This window comes from Chlorocebus sabaeus, chromosome 12 (assembly GCF_047675955.1).
Source record: "Chlorocebus sabaeus isolate Y175 chromosome 12, mChlSab1.0.hap1, whole genome shotgun sequence".
In the NCBI taxonomy this organism is placed as follows: domain Eukaryota; kingdom Metazoa; phylum Chordata; class Mammalia; order Primates; family Cercopithecidae; genus Chlorocebus; species Chlorocebus sabaeus.
The window spans coordinates 110,436,023-110,460,204 of record NC_132915.1 but is presented as its reverse complement, the minus strand read 5'-3'; the positions used below and the strand labels follow the sequence as shown (position 1 = coordinate 110,460,204).

General features: G+C 55.7%; 1 protein-coding gene across 1 annotated transcript; it reads right to left on the bottom strand.

Moving 5' to 3' along the window:
• Window positions 1-1,117: 1,117 nt before the first annotated feature.
• WDR5 (WD repeat domain 5) lies at window positions 1,118-24,182 on the bottom strand. Its single transcript, XM_008005740.3, has 14 exons — window positions 24,057-24,182; window positions 20,362-20,483; window positions 19,527-19,635; window positions 18,782-18,855; window positions 18,333-18,422; window positions 17,948-18,037; window positions 17,647-17,730; window positions 11,738-11,793; window positions 7,714-7,760; window positions 5,161-5,236; window positions 4,361-4,394; window positions 3,968-4,042; window positions 3,145-3,232; window positions 1,118-1,857 (listed from the first exon to the last, which is right to left on the bottom strand). Exons 2-14 carry the CDS (start codon window positions 20,440-20,442, stop codon window positions 1,757-1,759), a joined length of 1,005 nt encoding a protein of 334 aa, XP_008003931.1. The 5' UTR covers window positions 20,443-20,483; window positions 24,057-24,182; the 3' UTR covers window positions 1,118-1,756.

The following is a 24,182-nucleotide window of genomic DNA, read 5'->3' as shown; positions in this document are numbered from 1 at the left end:
AAGGAGGCTCGCCGCCCCCAGGACCCCCACAGCAGGGCAGCCGCAGGCTGGCACGCGGAGCTCCCCGTGTCTGTCACAACAGACTGCAAATGTGAGGCGCCCAGACCCTGAGCGTCGAAGACAAAAACCAACCCATTTTCACTGTGGCAACTCACTTCTTAGCGCAGGTCACTCATCCGTACACCTCATCAGAAACAGAGGGGCAAGGGAAACCACAGGACATACATCTCCAGATGCCTCGGATAATCCCCGCCTCACCTCTGCCACTGCAGGACCCTCAGGAGAGCCCACCTGACAGCCCCGCTTCCTCCCTGGGCCGGTGCAACCAAAACCCTGCAGGATTCACCCAGGACTCCAGGCCCTAAGAGAGGCAGAGCTGGCTGGGCTCCCCCAGGACTCCAGGCCCTGAGAGAGGCAGAGCTGGCTGGGCTGCGGGGCCAGGGCCCTCTGTAGACCCAGGACCCAAGCTGGCTTCCCAGAGCATCACAGCCTACCCCACCCCAAAGCCCTGCCCCGTGGGACAGACCCAGGCGCCTGTGCCGTCGGCCACCCTGCTCCGCCCTGTGTGTGGCAGCCCACAACGGTCTCCACGGAGCTCAGGTTTCAGCCTCGCTCCCCAGAGGTACCAGCTCGGCCTCCGCTGTAAACCGCTGTGCAGGTGAGCACCAGGAAGCCACACCGCCAGGAGCACAGAGGAGTGGGCGGGCGAGTGAGGGTTCCGGCAAGGACAGTGAGGCCTGCGCTTAGCACCCAACCCCTCGAGGATGCGGAAGGGCAGCGCTGGCCCTGCAGCCCTCATAGGGCGCATCAGTCCCACTGGCATCTGACCTGGACTGAAGGGCTCAGGGAGCCTTCCCATGCCACAGGCATCCCCCACATCCCAACGGGAGCCCATCAGGAGCTTGGCTCCTTCGCAACTAACAACCTCCCCACCCCCGCTCCTCCCCCAGCAACACTGAACAGTGAACCTCGAGAGGAAGGCGTCCTCAGAGAGCAGGCGCGGCCAGCCTCGGCACCTCCTTTCCGAAGAAACCTTCCGCCCTCTTGCCCCAGGGGAGCCTTTCTCCAAGAAAGCCACATGGAACCGAGCTTCACAAGGACTCACTTGCCACAACCATTCACAAAACCCCACCTTTTATTACAGTCTGTGGTGCTGCTTGCTGCAGGGACACTGAGACAAACAGGAGCGTCGTGCGCGATGACTGTGCTGTCGACGTGTGGGCCGCAAGCTCCCAAGACACAAACGGCTCTTTACACGGAAAACAACCGCACAATGCTGTTTTCCAGAAAGACGAAAATACACTAGCAACGGCTACTGGCAGGAATGGAGGAGTCAGGGCCCTAGGCCAAACGGGAGGCCAGCTGGCGGGGCCACGGTGGCGGTGACGGCGTGCACTGGGTCATGGAATATCAAAAAGATACAGAACGTTTACTGAAAAAACACAACGCATGTTAAATTGAACTTCACCCTTTTGTAATAAAAAATTAAAAATTTTTGTTGACTGTTTGAACACAATAGACTAGGAACTCTTCCCTAGACAGTGTTAGAATTGGCAAGAAATGTCACCAGCAACTTTTAGAACTTTCCGGTGGTCCACACCTTCCGCTCGGCCAAATCATCTTCAAAGAGGAGGCTCAAATCAGGCCCTGTCCTGACCCCCAGGCGCAGACCCTGGGGACCACCTCCAAGACACCATGTTTCTTGCCAATCCGGGTCAACGTCCCGACAGTCTCTCGCGGGCAGGAGCAAAGGGACTTAGCAGTCACTCTTCCACAGTTTAATTGTTTTGTCATTTTCTAGCGCAGCAGAGGCAATGATGTTTTCTGTTGGGTGACAGGCTGTTGAGATCACAACATCTGAAAACAAAGACACAGTCAGAAACAGCCATCCCTGCGCCCTGGGCGCCATCCCAGACTGAGCTCCACCTCTCCCCAGAAACGCTGGTAGCTCCTGCACACCACCCAGGAGGTCTCAGGACAAGCACCTGCTGCCCACCCTCGACACAGGGAGCCCAGCGGAGGGGAGCAAGGGGACAGCAGCTGGTACCAGGGCGACAGCCGGTTGGGGGGCAGGGGCAGGAGGCCGCAGGGAGCGTCAGCCCTGCCTGCAGACCAGGAACCCCGCATGCCCCCACGAGCAGCGGCTCGGCACCCACGGGGAGGAGCGTGGCGGCAGGACTGGCTCAGAGGCCAGCGTGCACAAGGACCCCAGTCAGACCCCTCACGGTCGTCAGTCCTTTATCGACAATGTCCCTCTTTTCCTTGGCCCCTGAGCCGCCCACTGCCACCGCCTCCCACCGATGCTGAACCTCAGAGCGCTCCACAGGGCTGGCTCTGTCACAGCGAGGACAAGTCCGCCACCCGAGCAGGGCGGTCAGATCTAACAGGCTGGTGCAAGGTCGGCCACATCAAATCACAGTTTACAACTTCTACATAAACCAAAGGAACCCCAGAACGCCGGCGAGGACCCGGAGGAAGGCCCAGGCCCGCCGTGGAGCATGAGTGCTGACCCCAGGCTGGGTGAAGCTGCTCAGGTGGAGGGAGAAGCAGCACCTCCCCCAACTTCCACAAGGGCTTGCCCGCCATGCTCCCACAGGCCCCATGAGACACGGAAATGCAGGGCCAGAGGGTGAGGAAGCAGTGGTGGCTGCAGAGGGCAGCCAGGACCCAGGGAGGGGCAACCCCAGGTCGCTTGGGAACCAGCACCGCTGTGGAGCCCACTAGGCCTGCATGCAGCGGGGGTCTCTCTGGGAGAGGGAACAGGTATCCGAAAGGAGCCAGAGCCTCCAGGATGGGGCAGCGATGACCTCACTGTCCCTGGCCCAGGAAATGGAGCTTGCCGTGAAGTGGGACACGCTACACCCACCTAAAGTCCCACAGCCACACACACCTTCCGGACCAGAATACCCAGCAGAACAGGAAGAAACAGGGTTCAAGATAGGAGCCCTGGGTCCGAGTCGGCAGCACAGTGACCAGCTCCATGCCTTGGGCAAGAGCTCTTAGCAGCGGCTCCTCAACGGAGCCAGCAGAGGGCTGAGGAGGGAAGGGGAAGACGACAGCACCCTACGGGCAGACCACGCTTCGCCTACAGGAACTGTCCTCCCATCAACAGCAGCCAGTGGCTGCAGGAGCACAGGCCCTCACCTGTGTGGCCTTGTAGTTTCTGTACAATCTCTTTCGTCTGAAGGTTCCAGATGTAAACAAGGTTATCCTCTGAGCCAGATACAATCCACTAAGTAACAAGAAGCAGGGAAAACAGGGCAAGGAAAAGCAGGTCAGCACTCGTGCATGTGGAAGGGGCAGAATCTCCGGTTATGCCCCGCCCCACGCCCACCCCGCTGGTGGCTGCCTGGCTGAACTCAACCAAAAAGCCCTGCCTGCCCTCCAGCCAGGCCTGAGGCTTCCTCCCCCAATGCAGACAGCACAGCCCCGCCTGCTCTACCCCAGCACGGGCCTCGCTCAAAGAAGCCAGGCACATCCTGCCCCAGGAGAGGCTTCCAGGCTGGAAGATGCTTCTCAGGTCACCCTTTCCTGAGTCTGTGTGTCACACACATGCTGCCCGAGAGTCACCCCAGTCTAAGCAGCATCGAGACCAGTGTGGGTGGGTGGGAAAACACAGTCCCCTCCGTGCTGGGGCGGGTGGACAGCCTCGGAGCCAGCGCACCCACCCAGGGACACCCTGAGCCGCCGAGCTCCACCTGTGGGGTCCCAACCCCCCTCGGAAGGCATCGGCCAAGCACTGCCTGCAGAACCCGGCAACAGGCTGCCTGCCTCCATTAAGGAGCTGGACCTAGAAACAGACGGGACAAGGTGTCCCCGGCACTTGGCGCAGCGCACTTTGGTTGAAACGGAAATTTCTTGTGTGGGCAGAGAAAAGCGTCTGAGTGTAAAGCAACCTGTAACAGGTGTGCCCTCTTGGGAGAGTAAGCTGGGAACGCGTGAGACGCTTCAAGGTCATAAGACTCACCTTCCCGCCAGTAACAGAGAAATTAGCAAATATGCAGTATTTCTCATTCTTGTGGCCAGTGTACGTCTTCAGGCACTGAAACAGGAAGGGACAGGCTGGTCACAGAGTCATGGATCCCCTTGATTTTGTATAATTCTATGTTCTAAGCAAGGCGTTTCACCACTGACTACACTTATTTCTGAAAAGTACAAGTACAAAACCCACACGATCGAAGATTTAACTTGCAGACTGCCACCCTACGAATACCCAGGTCTTTCAGGAATCCACACCAAACCCAGTGGAAATGGCTCTCTGAGCTCCTCTCCTTTGTCATCAGCGGGGCCACTCTGTCCCCACCAGAGGCCATGACCCAGGGACGGCGCACAACGGGGGCCCGAGCCTGCGGGAGCTCACCTTCCCCTTGCTGTAGTCCCAGAGCTTCAGAGTGCTGCAAGATAGAGAGAGGGGTGAGGCGGCACGGCCGGAGGCGTCCCTCTGTCCCCACGCCCAACTCTGCAGCCACTGCGTCACGGCCACCATCAGCGCCAGGTGCAAAAGCCAGCGGGGATGCAGCCCCTTCCCCGTCAGGGTGGGGGCCCCTCAGGCTCAGAGTCCAGTGACTTGGCGTGGGGGAGCCACGGTGTGAGAGCCGCAAGTATTTGCAGTTCCAAGAGAGACTTTAACAGGACGCTGACGGGTGTTATCGTCCCTGACTCAGGTCATCCTCAAAAGGGTGAGGAAGTCCTCTTGGTTCTGGAAACATCCAGAACAGGTTTTACCACCCAATCACACAGCCCTCAGAGGATCGGGGCCCAGCCTTGGACCCACAGGGCTGAGGCTGCACGCATGGGAAAGCTGGAGCTTAGAGAACAGTCTGGGAGGGCGGCGGCTTTGTGAGAGGTAAAACCAAGGTCCTCAGAGGTCAGAACCAGAAAGGGCGTTGGAGGACCCCGGACCACCTACTCCTTCATGCGGGATGGCTAGGCCTGCCCCGGCCACAGTCGCTCAACCAGAAAACCGACCCTAAATCCTCCTTTAGTCGGACCTGAGGTTCAGCCTCGGGAAGGGATGGGCACCCAGAAGCCAAAGCTCCAGCAGGAGCCTGGGTCCCGTGCCAAGCCCACGACATGCTCTCCGAAGGCTCACGCTGGTGAGCAGGTGTCTCTGGCTGGGGAGGCCACACGCCCGCCCCCACGGTCCCACACAGTACTCACTTGTCCAGCGTGGCGGCCAGGATGTATTTGCCGTTCGGGGAGAACTTCACGAAAGACACTGGGGGGTTGTCGTCATCTGCAATAAAAATGGACAGGTGACACGGGGCGGGTGCTGACAGCTGGGCAGGGACAGGAGGTGGGACCTGCTCCCCGTCCCCCACATGCGACATCTGAGTGAGGTCGGCCACCACCACCAGTGCCAGCACCACCACCCCTCGGTGCCCCGAAGGGTGGCCTAGCCACGCACACCAGCCGTGAGCAGCTTCTTGACACCTCAAGCCCATGGCCCCGGGGGCCCCTTGACACCAGGACTTTAGGAATACAGGCCTCCTCAGGCACTGGGCAGTGGGCATTCTCAGGAATCACCTGCCTCACAGGGGATGGACGAGGTTGGCGAATGCCCAACTTAACAGAGGGACGACTCCACCAGCAGCAAAGAGGGCTGGGGAAGTCACCTTGGAAATTCTCCTTTAAGAATTTACCGACGCAAGGGGCATTCGCGCCCACAGAACCCATCTGCTTGTTGTCACACCCACAGCTAATGCCCCAGGCCTATCAGCTGGACCCTGCAGCCCTGGGGGCAGAGTAGAGTCACTTTTTCTCACACAGCTGAAAGAGTTAAGGCTCCCAGAAGCTGTCGATGTACAGGTCAGAGTTTTCAGGCCCTAACAACCCCACAACCCTCACAACCGGAGGAAGGCGTTTCCCCTCACCCGAGTGAGGAGGGGGGAATCTCAAGGAAGGTGTGTCCTGGTGCAGGCCCCACCCCTAGGCCCCATCAGGGATCCCCCCCTCCCCGCCACCAACGACCATGTGCACGCGCTGGTGTGTCCCGAGCACCGGGAAGGGCGCGGCCCTCGGCATTACCACCACGGGGACGCCTGGCCTCGCCAGGCACCTGGCGTCTCCGCTCCCTCAGCCCGGTCACACACACTGAAAAGGCATGGGAGACTCTGTGAGGCCACGCAGGCCCTCCCTCAGGGGCACCCCACATCACACGGCCAGGCAGGCCGAGGCCACCGTGAGGGCCAGGGGCCAGGCTCCCTTAACACAGCTAAGGGCAAATGTGTCTGCATGCCTAACCCAGGCTGCCTGGGCAGAGCTCACAGGGAAGGAACGCATCAGCCGACCTGTCTTAGTGAAGTCCAGAAAGACCTAACTCACTAGACCTGAGGAGATGCCGACGTAAAAACTGCTATGCAGCAACCCCTCCATCCCCACCCTGGGCTCAGGGGTGCCCAAAACCACCTGTGCCCAGGCTGGAATCCCGGTCCCTGCACCTGCTTGCTGTGGAGCTTTGGGCTAGTGAATGGGCCTCTCTGCAGGGTGAGAACAACACCCCTCCTGGCAGGTGGCCGTGAGGGTTACGTGCGCTCACACAACAGTGGCACACACAGCTGAGCACAGGTGGCCCGTTCAGGAGACACCAAGGACGGTGTGATCTCGCTCAGGAGGGATGCATGGCAAAAGGCTGGCCCCACAAGGCAGGAAGCTACGTAGATTGCCGTGGCAAGGAGACTCATGCTGAAGCCCAGGCCTCCAGAGTCTCAGAGGTGAGTGTACTGGAGACGAGGCCTTCAAAGAGGCAGCAGAGTGAAAATGAGGCCCCAGGGTGGTGTCCTTACGAGAGGACATTTGGACACACAGAGGCACCAGGGACACCAGTGTGAAGCCAGGGTAAGGCAGCACCTGTAAGTCAGGAAGAGGCCTCCTCGATCCTGACTGCAGCCTCCTGGACTGTGGGGAAACACATTCGTGCCGCTGAAAGCCTCCCTGTCTGTGGGGCTTGGTGTCAGCTGGGCCAGCGGGCTACGACAGACTAGGGGGAAGAAGAGTGCAAACGGGGTGCCTCCCCACACAGGGGGTCCATCCCCCATCTTCACCACCCAGCTCCCTCTTTAAGGTGTGCCCCATCCCACACGTCTAACCTAGGCTTCTTTACACTCCCCAGATGCAAACCCCTCCGCTCCTTTCTGCAGTCTCTGCAAGGGGCGGCTGGGAACCCCGGGCCGTCACAGACCCTCAGGCCACACCCTGCCCGGCACCTGGCCTTCCCATCCAGGCCACGCCATGACCCTCCTTCCTCTCCTCCCGCCGAGGCGTGAAGACCTCGGGCCTGTTCTCCACGCCCCCAGTGCACCTCCATCCACCTCGGCAGCAACCCCAGCAGATAGGCAGGTGCTCAGCCTGTCTACTCAAGGAATGATCCAAGAGGCTGGCACGACAGCAGGGGCCTGAAGCCAGGAGGCGATGGGTGTGCCCAGAGGACGCTAGTGAGCAGAGGACCGAGTGAGGCCTGACAGCACAGGCCGAGGAGCCCCAAACTGGCCCAAGAGAAGAAAGGCCACGGCAGGAAAACTTCACCAGAAGGAGCAACAGAGCCAGTGGGCGGTCAGAAGGAGCTGGCGGAACGGTCGGACGAGGAGGAAGGTTCCTCCTACAGGGGCAGACCCAGGGCAGAGGAGGAAGGAGGAGCTGGTGAAGAACAGGGGCAGGGACCCAGCAGGGGAGGCCCTCCCCAGACCCAGCCTCCACGCAAAGAGCCACACTCACCGATGAGCGTCTTCAGGCACTGGCCTGAGGCGGTGTCCCAGATGCGACTTCGAAGCAAAGAGAACAAAAAAGTGTAAGCAAACAAGTTACGATCTCACGCAGGCTGCTGGGAATCAGATCTAAGTTTTAGGACTAGCATGCTTCCCTCTCCTTTTTTTTTTTTTTGAAACGGAGTCTCGCTCTGTTGCCCAGGCTGGAGTGCAGTAGAGCAATCTCGGCTCACTGCAAGCTCCGCCTCCTGGGTTCACACGATTCTCCTGCCTCAGCCTCCTAAGTAGCTGGGACTACAGGTGCCCGCCACCACGCCTGGCTAATTTTTTTGTATTTTTAATAGAGATGGGGTGTCACCATGTCAGCCAGGATGGTCTCAATCTCCTGACCTCATGATCCGCCCACCTCGGCCTCCCAAAGTGCTGGGATTACAGGCGTGAGCCACCGCGCTCAGCCTTCCCTATCCTTTTTTAAAAGTTATGCTTCACCCGTTTAATAGTCATTCTCTTATATTCTAGGGACAAAGACTAAACACTGTCCATACAAACATCAACAGTCCACACACACTACACACACGCAGACCATGTGTGGGGTACCCCTGGATCTCTCCTACACAAGCTGTGGTTTACCCCAACACAGAGGGGGAGCCTGTTGCTCTCTCCACTCTCCCTGGCCAAGGAGAGGGACAGCAGCAGCCCAGTGCTTCTCGCAGGCGTCTGCCCACGCTCACGCAAACACATGCCAGGAATGAGAGGGCTTCTTTCAAAACAAAAATTTAAGAGTATCGTAAGCAGTCTTCTGGACTATTCCCAGAAGGGACGAGCCAGGCATTTACATTATTCCAATTTCGGGGTTTCGGTGATTTCCGCCAATACAGACACATTCTGTAAGCAGAATCCACTGTGTTAGCACCCACAATTGTACTGCACAGATGCCAGCAGCGGAGCACAGGCTCAGGGCAGACGTGGACAAGCCATTCCCAAGCACAAGATCCCATAGCTGCCATGCACGGCCCCTCCCATCTCTCACCACGGAGAAGCCACCTCTGGGAACGCCCCGGGAGCTCTCTGCTCTGCACACCCACCTCCTGTTCTGCCCACACTTCGATAATCCAGGGACGAGACCACACTGGACCTCAGTCACTTCACCCAGGGTTTTAAAACCCAGAAGCAGCAACTCTCCTCCCAACTGTGCATCTTCTCAATTCTCTCAGCAACAGCTCCATCCTGCTGCCCCATGGATCTTAAATTCACGTCCTCTAGCTCCGCAATCACTGCAGGAGGGCCTCTCCGGAGCCGCCTCATCTCCTAACCCTCAAGACCTGACCCCCGTGTGTCCTTTCAGTTCCGTTTCTCATTTCCTGCATAGGTCCTGCTCCTTCTTGCTAGCCACATTCTTAAACATCTTAGCATTTTTGTCACAGTTAAAATGGAAACATTTTTCCCTTCTTCTAGCTGGCAATTCCTAGTAGAGAGAAAAACAGTCAATTTTCAAGCACTGATGGCACTAAATGCGAGATCACACCACGTAGCCAGCAGGGCTGGGGGTTCCAGGCCCAGACTCCAGAGCTGACATGGGGTCTGGGTCCTGCGCTGACCAACTGAGAGACCGTGGTACGTGTCCCTGCCTGAAAAGCAACGCTGACAGTACCCACGTCACAGGGTTAAATGGGTATTTGAAAAGCAGTGTTGGTGGCATTTAAATATTTGAAAACATGCAAACATATCTACAAAGATGTGTATCTCTCTTCAACTTTCATAGGACTATTTTTTCATTTTCTTATACTAACTAGAAACTCCCAACAATGCTGAGTAACACGGGAAACACGCACACCTGTCCCGCTTTGGATTTTCGCAGAAATAGTTTTAGCGTGTCACCACATGTGAAAATTGTTAGTGACCAGTAAGACGTCAACAATACTGCTCTATCTCGCCAAACGGTTGGCTGCTGGGTATGATCGATCAGGCGCCTTTCTGACCTCTACTGATTAATCACAGGGACATTTAACGCCTTTAATCTGTCGGCAGAATTAGATCATAGGTTTCCTGATGTTTACGTGATAATCCTTTCATTATCCAATAACGAATGTTGAATTACTTGTCCTGATGTTTACGTGATAATCCTTTCATTATTCAATAACGAATGTTGCATTACTTGGCTGTGGGAATTCCTTTCTGTGCACGGTAGGCTCAGGAGGCTGCTACTTCCTCTGGAATCCTGGCATCAACATTCACCAGTGAGTTGCCCTCTGTGGTTTTCCTCTGGGACCAGCAATCAAGGCTCAGGTAGCAAGGTCATGCTAAATCCGAGAAAATGAGCCAGGGAGCTCCCTCCCGCCTGTGGTCTGTCCGCTATTTAACTGGATTCAGGTATAAAGTCACAGGGAATGATGTTCTTTTTAGGCCTTCGATCCCCTTTTCCAGTCTCTTCAGCGGTGACTGGTCCCTCAAGGTGCCATGCCCGGGGCCGCTTTAGGAGCTGTAGCCGAGCTCGCTGCTGGAGCTGAGGCACTGCTCAGCCTGTATGAGAGTCTTCTGACGACCGCTTCCTCCCCCTGCAGTGCTTCCACCCACTTCCTAGTTAAAATCTTGCTTATTTTGCTTTTCCCATTATGGGGCTTAAAAGGTTTTCATTACCAGCCTCATCGAAGAACACACCTTGTATCATCAATGGTCTCATTTGTTTTCCATTTCCCTCCTCATTTCCTTGGTGTACTTTTTCTGATTTCTTTAGAAAGTTCTTAGAGCCGGGTCCATGAGTAATTCTGAGACTGTCCCGTGCTCACTTCTGTTGGTGACACACACACAGAGGTGCCGAGACGGTGGCACCAGAGGCCCTGGCAGCTCCATGCTCCCCCATAGCTCATCCTGTGCACCCCTTCCCTCTGGCTGTTCCTGAATTGTATCCTTTATAATAAGCTGGTCAATGGTCAAGTGTAAACAGTGGCTTTAACCGTGGACACTACTGGCCAATGTTGGGCTCCAGATGACCTAATTTTTGCCACAGCACATTCCAGTGACCTCAGCCCCAAACGCCATCACAGTGCTGCAACTGCATCTTGATCCTCGCGAGGCAATGGCCCGGAAGTGTGTGCTGCAGAGCCCATGGGAGGCAGGGCTGGTGGTCGGGTGCAACTCGACTACGACCCTCTCCCACCAGACCCGTCTACTCAAAACTGACGGGAGGTCATGCATGGCGACTACAGACTGTGACCCCTGGGGATCTCCTTGCCAACAGTCACTGGGGAGTCAGACCAGGAAACAGATTTCAAGTGTGCGTGTCCACCTGAGGGCTCCCTGCAGGAAGTCCTAGTAAGATCTTCAATTCCACCAGTGGCTGCCCCTGTCCCCCTCCTCCCTAGTGACCAATCTGAACAAGTTATGATGCTCTCCGCCCCACACCCAAAACACAACCCAAACACTCCACTCCCCACACTCGCTCCCATCAGACATTTCGCTGCGTTAACTCTACTTCTCCACTGCCCTGGTGTCTCCCGAGGAGTGCTGGACACAGATCACCAAGCCCCGGCACTACAAACATCTGCTGAGACCTAGGTGGGCTTTCCGCAGGAGACCGTCCGTCACTCTTCCTCCTGCCCTTCTCTACACTGCCATCCGCTCGGGCTCGCCTGCCCGGCATGGTGACGCGTCCTCACGGGCATGGTGGCACACTCAGCATCCTCCCAGAGCAGCACAGCTTTCACCTCAAGGGGTCCAAACACCCCTTTTCCACGAGCGTGTGAACAGCACACGTCAGCGTCTACACGGAGCTGAAGTCTGATGGAGAGGCCCTCCCTGACCCACCCTAACAGCAAGGACATCTTCCCAGGCACGCCGCCTCGCCACCTGTGCTGCCAACCCCGAAACTGCACTGCGTATCTGTTAGCACGTCTGCAGTGTGGCCAGCAGAGAAGCTTCGGAAGTTAAGGACTTGGGGCTTTCGTCACTGCTGTACCCCCAGATGCAGGAACGGTGCAAGGGCTGGCCCTTAGTAAAGTACTCATTGCTTAATGAAGTAAAATATTTTCACTTACCAGAGACCATCATAGCTACTTGAAACTATCAAGGATCCATCACGATTAAAATGAACCTAAGAATTAAGGAGAGGGAGAAGAGACAAAAACTTACTTTCAAGTCATGGACATGACTGCTTCTTACCTGATCGCGAGGAAAAAAAAAAAAAACTGAGGTATCTTTTTTTGTTTGTTTTCAGAAAGAGTCTCCCTCTGTCACCCAGGCTGGAGCACGATCTCAGCTCACTGCAACCTCCGCCTCCCGGGTTCAAGTGATTCTCGTGCCTCAGCCTCCTGAGTAGCTGGGATTACAGGCACACACCACCATGCCCAGCTAATTTTTGTGTTTTCTTTTTTAGTAGAGACGGGGTTTCATCATGTTGGTCAGCCTGGTCTTGAACTCCTGACCTCGTGATCCGCCCGCCTCGGCCTCCCAAACTGCTGGGATTACAGGCGTGAGCCACCGCGCCCACCCTTTTTTTTTTTTTTTGATACGGAGTCTCGCTCAGTCGCCCAGGCTGGAGTGCAGTGGCGCGATCTCGGCTCACTGCAAGCTTTGCCTCCGGGGTTCACGCCATTCTCCTGCCTTAGTCTCCCAAGTAGCTGGGACTACAGGTGCCCGCCGCCACACCCGGCTAATTTTTTGCATTTTTAGTAGAGACGGGGTTTCACCATGTTAGCCAGGATGGTCTCGATCTCCTGACCTCGTGATCCGCCCGCCTTGGCCTCCCAAAGTGCTGGGATTACAGGCGTGAGCCACCGTGCCCCGCCCTTTTTTTTTCTTAATAAGAGAAACAGGGTCTCCCTATCTTGCCCAGACTGGTCCCGAACTCCTGAGCTCACATGATCTTCCCACCTTGATCTTCTTTTTTTTTTTTTGAGACGGAGTCTCGCTCTGTCGCCCAGGTTGGAGTGCAGTGGCGCAATCTCGGCTCGCTGCAAGCTCCGCCTCCCGGGTTCACGCCATTCTCCTGCCTCAGCCTCCCGAGGAGCTGGGACTACAGGCGCCCGCCACTGCGCCCGGCTAATTTTTTCTATTTTTAGTAGAGACGGGGTTTCACCATGGTCTCGATCTCCTAACCTTGTGATCCGCCCACCTCGGCCTCCCAAAGTGCTGGGATTACAGGCGTGAGCCACCGCGCCCGGCCTACCCACCTTGATCTTCTAAAGTGCTAGGAGTACAGGCATAAGCCACTGCACCCAGCCAAGGATAAGCCTTCTCACAAGCAAACAGCACCTTTGGAAACGGTATTGTCTCAGGCTATCGGTGCTGATACATTTCCTGGGTGAAGCCAAGTCACACGAGGAAGCCATGGTTTAATGATTTGGGGATGGGACTGAGGTTGTCTGCTTCTGCTGTCCAGACTGGAGTTTCCCAGCCTTGGCACTATTGACATTTTAGACCAGACTCGTCCGGGGGGGAAGGGGTGGTGCTGCCTCTGTGCAGTGGCAACCTTTCCTTTTACTCACTAGATGCCTATAGTTGTGACAACCAAAAATGTCTCCAGACATTGCCATGTGTCCCCAGAGGCAAATCCACACGTATCAAAGGCACCTGTGAGTTGCTACGGCAGACTGCAAGGCCCCATCCCCAGGGCTTCAGATTTGACCAGTCCAGGTGGGAGAGTACAAGAACGTAAATTTCGAACAGGTCCCCGGGGCATGCTGCCTGCTGCTGCACACCCGGAGAAGCACTAGGCCAGACTCTGCGAGAGTCTGCCAGCCACATGTGTCATTGTAATTGTTCTAGAAGCTACATTAGAAAAGCTTAAAAGACAAGTGGGCCGGGCGCAGTGGCTCAAGCCTGTAATCCCAGCACTTTGGGAGGCCGAGACGGGCGGATCACGAGGTCAGGAGATGGAGACCATCCTGGCTAACACAGTGAAACCCTGTCACTACCAAAAAAAATACAAAAAAAATCTAGCCAGGCGAGGTGGCGGGCGCCTGTAGTCCCAGCTACTCGGGAGGCTGAGGCAAGAGAATGGCGTAAACCCAGGAGGCGGAGCTTGCAGTGAGCTGAGATGCGGCCACTGCACTCCAGCCTGGGCGACAGAGTGAGACTCTGTCTCAAAAAAAAAAAAAAAGAAAAAGACAAGTGAAATTACTTTGATAACATGTAACCCAATGTATCTAAAATATTATTTCAACGCAATCAACACAAAAAGTTATTACAAGACACTTTTTTTTTTTGCCAGGTCTCTGAAATCTGCAGGTACCTCACACAGGCCTGAGCTCTGGGCCATCACGCGGATGGCAGCCTCCATGCTGGGCATGCTGGGTGCTGCGGCCCTCGATGTTCAGCAGACCCAGAGGGGGGAGTACCTGTTTCTGCTCTGACAGGGTGCTCTCACGGTGCCAGGTGCCTAACCATAACCATCTGGTCGGCAGACTCTCAAAGTACTTTTCTAACTCACAGGGATCCATCTAACCACATTCGTCCCTGCCTTTAATGTGCAAAAAAAGTCTTTTCTTGAGACCATTACGATGGATGATAACAAGACAAAACAAGTCCCCAAAACTCACAAGGCCAACTCCATGCTTTGCTTTGTTCAGCTTCTTAACCATATTCGAATACTACCCACTGGCAAACATGGCCCAGCTCTGCCATTCCATTCACATTCAGGTGCAAGGGGCAATACAGCCCATCCCCTGCATTCCAGCAGAAGGCTGCCACAAGAGTTCAGTGCTAGGAAGTAGATCAGAGAGGCCGGACACGGTGGCTCACACCCGTAATTCCAGCACTTTGGGAAATCGAGGCGGGCGGAACACTTGAGGCCAGGAGTTCAAGACCAGCCTGGCCAACATGGTGAAACCCTGGCTCTACAAAAAATACAAAACTTAACCAGGCGTGGTGGCATGAACCTGTAGTACCAGCTACTCAGGGGGGTTGAGGCAGGAGAATCACTTGAACCCAGGAGGAGGAGGTGGCAGTGAGCCAAGATCGCGCCACTGCACTCCAGCCTGGGCAACAGAGCGAGACTCCATCTCGATAAATAAAAAAATAAATATTAAAACAAAAAGGAAACAGATAAGGCAATCAGCCAGAACCCAGCAGGGGATGGCAAGGCCCCTAGCCAAGGAGCACTCCAAGGGCTCTGTGGAGTCCACCTGGGCAGACAAGCAGTAGCAGAAGCTCCAGGGCAGGAGAAACACAGGTCCCAGGTGCAACGAGGGCGCGAGGGCTGTGGCTGACGGCGGTCGGCAGCGGCCCTCAGCCGAGGAGCCCTGGCCAGAGAGGGCAAACCCTGGCCAGAGATGGGACAGGGACGGGAGGCAGTAAGCAGGGGGTCACGTGCCTCGAAGTCTCTAAAGCTCCAAAATATACCTGTCAAAAAGCTAAACACATACCCTGACTACTGTATTTCCCTCCAAAGTCGTCCTGCACGAACGGCCACAGATGCAAACGGGATGTTCGCCGCACTCCTTTTTGTTCAAGTGCGAATTCCACATAAGCACCCACTGAGAGGACTGGCACAGTCCCCGCTCACACAGCAGGCCCACACCAGCAGTCCAAGGGTATAGATGTGCGTGGACATCAAAGGCGCCCCAGGACAGACACGGTGGCTCCCGCCTGTAATCCCAGCACTTTGGGAGGACCAGGCGGGTGGATCACTTGAGGTCAGGAGATCGAGACCAGCCTGGCCAACATGGTGAAACCCTGTCTCTTTTTTTTTTTTGTATTTTTTTGTAAAAATACAAAAATTAGTCAGTCGTGGCAGTGGGCACCTGTAATCCCAGCTATTCGGGAGGCTGAGGCAGGAGAATCGCTTGAACCCAGGAGGCAGAGGTGGCGGTGAGCCAAGATCGTACCACTGCACTCCAGCCTGGGCAACAGAGCGAGACTCCATCTCAAAAAAAAAGAAAAAGAAAAAACAAAGCCCCCACAAACCTCTCTGCAGTGGAGGCGGCTACAGAGCAGCAGCTGCGGTGCAGTACCAGTTACTTAAAGGACAGCACTGAGCTACGCTGGAAAACACGCACCTAAAACAGCAAAGTAGAAGACCACAGAGGGACCGACTCCACCTCCCGGCAGCTGACCCCAGGGGTGACTCAGGGGATTCATTTTCTACTTCCTACATTTGCTCACCTTTGTAGTTTTTTTTTTTTTTTTAAGACATGGGGTCCCACTCTGTCACCCAGGCTGGAGTGCAGTGGTACCATCTTGCTCACCAGAGCCTCAAACTCCTGGGCCCAAGCAATCCTCCCACCCTGTCCTCCCAAGTAGCTGGGACCACACGTACACACCACCACGCCTGGCTAATTTTTTGCTTTCTGTATAGAGACAGGGTCTCACTATGTTGTCCAGGCTGGTCCCAAACTCCTGGTCTCGGGGGATCCTCCTGCCTCAGCCACCCAAAGTGCTGGAATTACAGGTGGGAGCCATGGCACCCAACCTGTTTTTGTTTTTGTTTTTTTATGAGCAAACGTTACTTTTGTAGGAAAAAGACTTTTAAAATCCTGCCTATCACCTGCGAGTCCCACCTGTCTTTGACCTCTAGGATGCTCACGGAATTCTTTCTTCCAACTCAAAGGCCACCAGTGAACCCCTTTCTCAGGTTACTTCACAAGTGTTCATTTGTCAGCCCAGTCTGAAAGTCAGTTCTGCTGACTGTGACCCAAGGTGCCCTGGAGGGCAGGGGACTGGCACCAAGGGGCTGGGCCCACGAGCACACAGCCACAAGCACAGGGCCACATGATGACATCCCCACAGCAAACAGCCTCCCTGCAGCGGTGACACTGGGCCTGCGAGGGCCTTGTGGCCCGGTTATCTGCGGGGCTCAGACCCCACAGCCCCGCCCTGGCCTGACACACTACCCATCCAGTCAGTACCAGGGCTTCGCCTGCCATCTCACTCGGGCAAAGCCTTGCAAGGGTAAAAATGCTTAAACCCATTCACCACCAAGACGACAGAAAGTGAATGCCACACTGGCGGGCAGTATGGGACAAACGCTGCATCCACCTTTCCTTCCGCTTCTCAACGAAGGGCAGGCTTGGCCTAGAAACTGCCTCATGCACTTTGTTAACAAAAGAACCTTCTGGCCACTCTGAAATGGAGTGGTTTGTGATACTGCGTACTTTAACTCTCGGCCATTTGTTCTTGTTTTCTTCTTTTTAGACGGAGTTTTGCTCTTGGTGCCCAGGCTGGAGTGCAGTGGCACGATCTCGGCTTACTGCAACCTCTGCCTCCCAGGTTCAAGCGATTCTCCTGCCTCAGTCTCCCCAGGAGCTGGGATTACAGGCACCCACCATCACGCCCAGCTAATTTTCGTAGTTTTAATAGAGACGGGGTTTCACCATGTTGGCCTGGCTGGTCTCAAACTTCTGACCTCAAGTGATCCACCCACCTCGGCCTCCTAAAGTGCTGAGATTACAGGTGTGAGCCACTATGCTCAGCCTCTCGGTCATTTGTTTTGCACAGTGGCACAGCAACAGCAAAATGGCAGGATGTGTTCCTGGGCAAAGCCTGTTCTCCAGAGCTCCAGCTTCCAACGGTTCTCACCAGGACTGGGCCATCCCTGCCCAGAGCTAACTCCACTCAAAACTCACACTTCACCTACACTCCCACTCCCAGCACCCTTCTCAGCCTGGCCGCCCTTCCTGTCCCATGCATCAGTTCAGGGTACACTACCCTCTGAACGCCTGTGGCCACTGCCCACCCCCACCCAGCCTGCACGAAAGGCCCCTTGGTGCTCACCACAGGGCACCCCACTGACACCTCACCACCCCCTTGCCATCCCTCTACTGCACACAGGACTCATCTCTCAGGTCCCAGCCTCCAACCTGATTGCTCTAGACTGTGGCATGACAGCAGGAATCAGATAGGCCCAGGCAACGTCCAGGCTTACGCCCCTCGGGGAGACAGCTGGCCACATCCAGCGTCAGAGGCACGTAGCGCCGGACACCACCCCGTCTGTGTCAGCGGGACTTACGGCCGAGACTGGATCCGAGTGAGCTGGCAAAGTCTTGAGGCACTTCCCTGTTTTCACATCCCATATCCTCACACTTTCATCAAACTGAACACACAAGAAGAAATGACAGTGATTTTACAGGAAGGAGAAGGGGCAAACCTCCCCGGAACCCAAGACCTGCCACCAGTCCATCCTCCCCACACACAGCACAGAAAGGACTCGGGCCCCACCTGCCTTCTCCACAGTGGCTATAAGCAAGTTCAACAGCCTTCCCAACATCCAACACCACCTCCCCCAGGGAAGACACCCCGGCCACACTCACGGATCCTGAGACAATAAGGTTGGACTGGGGATTGAAGTTACAGCAAAAGACATAATTACTGTGTCCCTTCAGGGTTTTCAAACACTTTCCCTAAAACAAGAGTATTATTAGTATTATTCCAGTGCTTATTTCCCCAAACATAAGTGTCAGATCACATTCATCAATGCCTGACAGCTCAGAGCATGCCGGATGCCCCGCCAGTGACTGGCTGTTCCCCGAAGTCAACTCCACCTCCCCCACCCGCCCCCACCCCGTGCCCCTGCAGCCAGTCTTCCCTGGAGAGGAGCACTGAGTGCTGCTTACCGAGCAGTCAACTCAGTCCCCACCATCCGCCCTGTGCCCCGCTGCCGGTCTCCCCTGGAGAGGAGCACTGAGTGTTGCTTACCGAGCTCACGTCCCATATCTTCAAGGTTTTGTCATCTGAGGCGGAAACAAGAAGGTTAGAATCTGACGACCAGGCTACATCGGATATTCCCTTGGGGAGAAAAAACAGGGTCAGTAACTTGCCAGGACAAAGTAGGACCGGTTAGCAAAAGGTCAAAATCCCAAACATCCCCATTGCCCTCAGGAAGTCTTCTCACTAGCATTAACCTTACAAAAGACACACGGCCCTGGAGGAAAACAGCAGGCTTTCCGCAGCTCTGCCAGCCTCACAGACACTCCTCCGTGGGAGTCAAAGGTATTTGCGTTAAAAGTTCAAGATGCAAATAACTCTAAAAAAGCAATGGGGAAACTTAAACCTGAACCCACAGCTCCCGAAGCAGCCCTGACCCCTTGATCACTAGGAGCCACCCTGTTCAACAGTCAACGTCATCGCACAGGGCTGAAACCTACCAGCTTGTGGCCAGATATGGTTTTCTCAAATTTCCCATCATACGCGCCCCAAATTTTAATGAGTTTATCAGCGGCTGAAAGAAAACAAAAGGATCTGAGGCTAAGAGCAGGACACAGTTGTCCAGTCATCCAGAATCCAAAGTCTGGGCTTTTCCCACATGAGCCCCAGATGATCAGCATGAACCACATGGCTCAGAATCCATTCGGCAGGGCCACATTCCCGAGAGGACCAGTCCCCTTCCCCTCCCTCCAAGGGCCCATGGGCAACTTCTTCTATTTCTTTCTTCGTTTTTTTGAGAGGGAGTCTCGCTCTGTGCCCAGGCTGGAGTGGAGTGGCATGATCTCGGCTCACCGCAACCTCCACCTTCCAGGTTCAAGTGATTCTCCTGCCTCAGCGTCCCAAAAGCTGGGACTACAGGCATGTGCCACCACGCCTGGCTAATTTTTTTTTTGTATTTTTAGTAGAGATGGGGTTTCACCATACTGGCCAGGCTGCTCTCAAACTCCTGACCCTGTGATCCACCCGCCTCAGCCTCCCAAAGGGCTGAGATTACAGGTGTGAGCCACCATGCCCGGCCCCCACGGGCAATTCCAACCGGCACTAAGGTCACAGTTCTAGGAGGAGACACGCCCACCTGCTACAGCCCCCCAGCGGCAGGTGAGGAAGCCAGCCACCCCCTCTCCGGTTTGTTGTCTGCAGCTCAGACCGCCTTTCCCAGCAACTAAGGACCTCAGTGCTACGTACATGAACTTGCCAGCCACTCTCCATTCGGGCTGAATTTCACAGAGGACACTGCTTTGGTGTGGCCAGCAAGGGTGAACTTTAGAGCATAGTTTGGCTTCACGGGCGTAGGCTGCAGGAGAGACCAGTTAGCGAAAAGTTACCACCACTGTGCGTTCCACTCGTGACCAGTTTGGATTGTGACTCCACCATTTAATTTCAGCTCAGATCTTTAGAGCTCCAAATCCACATGCCCAGTGCCTTCTACCAATCCCTATGCGGACGTCACCTTTCAAGTGGAACACATCTGAATCTGAGCCCACGACTTCCCCACAAGACCTCCTCTTCTGTAGTCCCCAAACTCAGTACCAACAGCACCAGCCGAGCCAGAAACATCTGAGGCCCCCTCAATGGATCACCCCACCTCAAGCCCACCTCTGACCCTGCTACAACACAGGAGGCCCCCACCAGCTCCGGCCTTGGTCCAGCGTCCCACCGCCCCCACCCCACACACAGCCGAGGCCCTGCTCCCTTTGCTAAAGGTCTACAGGAGGGCTTGCAGATCTGCCTGTGCCTCAGGATCGCAGTCGGGGTGGGGGCAACTATGGAGAGATTTTTTTCTGGGTCCTAGAGACTCTCACAATCAGGACCGAGAATCTGTTCCCTCCTCCAGGTGACAGACTGGGGATCCCTGACACAGCAGGTAACAAGCATTCACTAGGTATGTGGTCAGTAAATCAAAATTAGCAGTGACATTTAACTCAGTAGGGAAGACAAGGCTTATGAGCTTGAAATGTTTCCAAGAATCTCTAAGCGTATTTGCCCCCGGAAGGCGCCCAAGGAGCCCCTGGGCACGCACCTTGCTCTGAGTGGCGGATGACGAAGGGGTTGGCTGTGCTCTGGCAGCCTCGGTCTCGGGCTTCTTCTCCTCCGTTGCCATGGCTCTGACGCTGGCCGCACAAGGAACGTGGACGGAGGGACCTGGTGACAGAGGTAGTCTGCTGAGGGAGATGCAGAACAGGAAGCCAAGAAACCAACCATATTTTTAAAAATTGATTTCCAGGAAAAAGGATGAAAAGAAAAACATTTGAGTACCATATTGAGCCCCGCGGCAAACAAACCATTCCAAATCGAGGAGCCTATTCATGACCCGAAGTCCTTGCTAATACTTTCCAGCTGCTCTGCTGACACCCCTGTGCTCACCCCTTTTGTAATCATAATGAAAGACCTCACCCTCAAGGGCGCCTCTTATTTTGTCATCCAGAAGTCGGCAGGAATGCAGCAGTGTGTGCACATAAAATGCAATTTTCTTCAAAGAGTCCTGGACACATTAAAAAAAGAACGGCAAAAGGTTTCCTGACAGAAAGCTAACACGCCAAATGGCAGACGACTGAGCTTCAGAGTGTAGAAGTTTGGCAGCACATCCAAATCCTAAAATGCACCCCAAGTGATGCAATCACGTTCACAGACATGTTTGAAAACACAGGCGCAGGCAACCAGGGGTCTACGCCTCATGGGTGGGCTCCAGCGCCTCCATGCACAGGCTGCAGGCGCGTGCATGCTCTGCCTGCTGGAACTTCCACGTCCTGCCTTCTGGAAAAGCAGCCTCAAGTCCACCAACGATATTCTACGAGCAAGACTCACACTGCAGGGGAACGAAAAGAGACTGCAGATCAATGGGTTTCACCTTGACAGTGAAAATGACCCCAAAGCTGTACGGTAAGCAGCTCGTTTCCTCTACCACGGGAATAGATTCATTACTTGAATACGTCTCATAAAAGCACAACAGGTTACTCAGAAAGGAGGGACAGCACTATTAAAAGGGAAAGTCACTGAGACGTGCTTGCAAATACCACTGGCCATCGGAATCCTGGAAGCTAGCGCCACCATCCATCTAATGAGTTTACACACTGGAAATTCCAGCTTGGAGCTTTCAACTGAAATCTTGCACAGGCTGCTTGTAACACTAACGCGAAATGGAAGGCATCAAAAAGCGCGTCTCAAAGTCTTCATCCAAGAGGAAGGCAGAGAAATTACAACACCCACTTTGCAGAGAACAGGTGTGGCCACCGCTCCATTTCACCTGCAGCAAAGATTCCCTGCGCACTGCATCTAGGGCTGAGTACTGTACAAGAGTGGGGGAGGGGAGGGACAGGCCCTGTAGACCTGCCCAGGGGACGAAGTGCCAGTACAAAACCTGTCCTCAGTAAATGCCAGCTACGTGGTGCTTGTCATCAGTGCAACCTGGCCATGCCAGTTTAACCCAACTGCTGCCTTTTCCTTGGCAGGCTGGACAAATACAAGGAGAGAGAGGAACTAGGGAAATCCAAGCAAAAAGCTGCAAAGTCCACTGCAAAGGTCCTAGCGTGAGACAGCCAGGCCAGGGCAAAAGCTGAGTGAAGTGTGGCCATGCCCTACCCAAGTGAAACACCAGAGGAACAGAAGGCGAAACAGGCAGCTCAGAGGGCCGAGCAGCTCCCATCAGCATCAACTCACCTAGGTGAGTCTAGACACCTGGAAACGCCCTCAGGTGAGGAACAACAGGTAGACGGTCTTACAAAAAAGGTGCCCAGCCCCTCCCAGCTCAAGCCCAACCTGCCCAACCCTTTGGGCTCAAAAAACATTAACATTTAAAAGAAACAAACAAAACAACCTTAACCTGACTTTTAAGAATACAGTGGCTGGGTGTGGTGACTGACGCCTGTAATCTCAGCACTTTGGGAGGCCAAGGCAGGAGGCGGGCAGATCCCGAGGCCAGGAGATCAAGACCAGCCTGGCCAACAAGGAGAAACCCCGTCCCAACTAAAAATACAGAAATTAGCCGGTGTGGTGGCGGGTCCCTGTAATCCCAGCTACTTGGGGAGGCTGAGGCAGGAGAATCGCTTGAAACCGGAAGGCAGAGATAGCAGTGAACCAAGATTGCACCACTGCACTCCAGCCTGGGCCAAAAAGTGAAAAATTCCGTGGTGGTGGTGGTGGTGGTAGGGGGAGAGATGCAATTTCTTAACCCAACACACCTGCCAAGTTTCTACCCCAGTAGTGACGTCTAGGTTTGGCATTTTCTTTTCTTTTTTTTTTTTTTAAAGACAGAGTCCAAAGAGTCCAGCGGCACGATATCGGCTCACTACAACCTCCACCTTCCGAGTTCAAGTAATTCTTGTGCCTCAGCCTCCCGTGTAGCTGGAATTACCGGTGCGTACCACTACACCCGGCTACTTTTTTTGTATTTTTAGCAAAGACGGGGTTTCGCCATGTTGCCCAGGCTGGTCTCGAACTCCCGACCTCGGGCAATCCGCTCGCCTCAGCCTCCCAAAGTGCTAGGACTACAGGCGTGAGCCACCGCGCCGGGCCAAGGCTTGGCATTTTCATGAACAACCAGGTGTCTCTGTGGAACAATCATTTTGAGGGAACAGGAAGGTTGGAGACTTGATACTGAGGAAAGGGGGGGGGGCCAAGGTTACAGGCACGGTGATGAGGAGGTGGCCTCTAGACCACTTGCTGCCTGGCTCCACCTAGCAGCCACTGCTTTTCATCCAGCTAAGCCTGACCACCTGAAGCCCAGCAACCAAATCTCAGTACGGCCTCCTGGACTGCATGCCACAGGCTGATTCCTGAGTCTCTCAGTCCCTGAGATCCAGCCCAGGAACCTGCCTGTGGCATGCAGTCAGGAGAGCACGCTGTGTGCAAAGACAAGAATTAATCTGCATCTTCAACACCAGCCAGGTGGCCGGCCCAACAGAGGTGGGAACCCGGCTCTACCGCTCTGAGATCCTGGACAGGCTCCCGCCTGGGTCCTTCGCTTACCTGTCTTCCCCACCGGCTAGCACAGCACCTGCCCAGGTCACAGATTAAACTAGCATTTGAGGAGATGGGTAAACGGACCGGAGTGAGTGGAAACTTGCAAGCGAGACAGCAGGGAGTGTCGTTAGCGATAAATAACAGGCCGACCTCAGTTTGGTCCCGGAACGTAACCGCTCAAAATGGCTCTCGCAGACCGGCCAGGACAGGTCTGCGGCCCCGCGCGAGGAGGCACGGTGGGCCCCCCGTTCAGGACCGAAGACCCGCACCCCAGGACCCCACCTAGCGAGCTGCAGCCTGGCTGCCTCGGGTTGGGGTGAGCGGCGGGAGCGGGCTGGGGGCGTTTCTACGAGGAGGGGAAGCGCACCACGTCCAGGGACTGAGTGGCTTGGTGGGTCTGGGGTCCTTCCTTCAAGGGGCAGAGGAGGAAGAGGGGCGATGTGAGGCCGGGCACGCCGCCTGCGGGAAAGAGGCCCCAGTGCCGGCGCTCTGGCCTTGTCAGCGGCCCGCCGGGGAAGCGGAGGTGGGGGCGCGAGTGGGGGCGGACGGGGTGGAGGGAGCTACGCGCGCAGCCGTCCACCGAGGGGCCAGGGCGGGGGTCCCGGGCGGGGCTGCTGCAGCTAGAGCAGCGCCCGGGGCTGGGCCTGGCCCGAGGCCCGGCGGGGAACACGTGCGGCGCCCGGGGGTGGTTTGGGGGCTCCTGGGGCCCCCCCCTGCCCGCCTTGCGCTCCCCGGGCCGGGCGGCTACCCGCTTACCTGCCGGGCCGCGGCGGCGGGGCCGGGCGCTCGGGGCGTCGCGTCGGCCGCCGCCTGGGCGGGAGCGCGGACTCAGCTCGACGAGGCGGTAGCTCGGGCGGGCGCCAGGCGGCGGGGGCGCAGTGC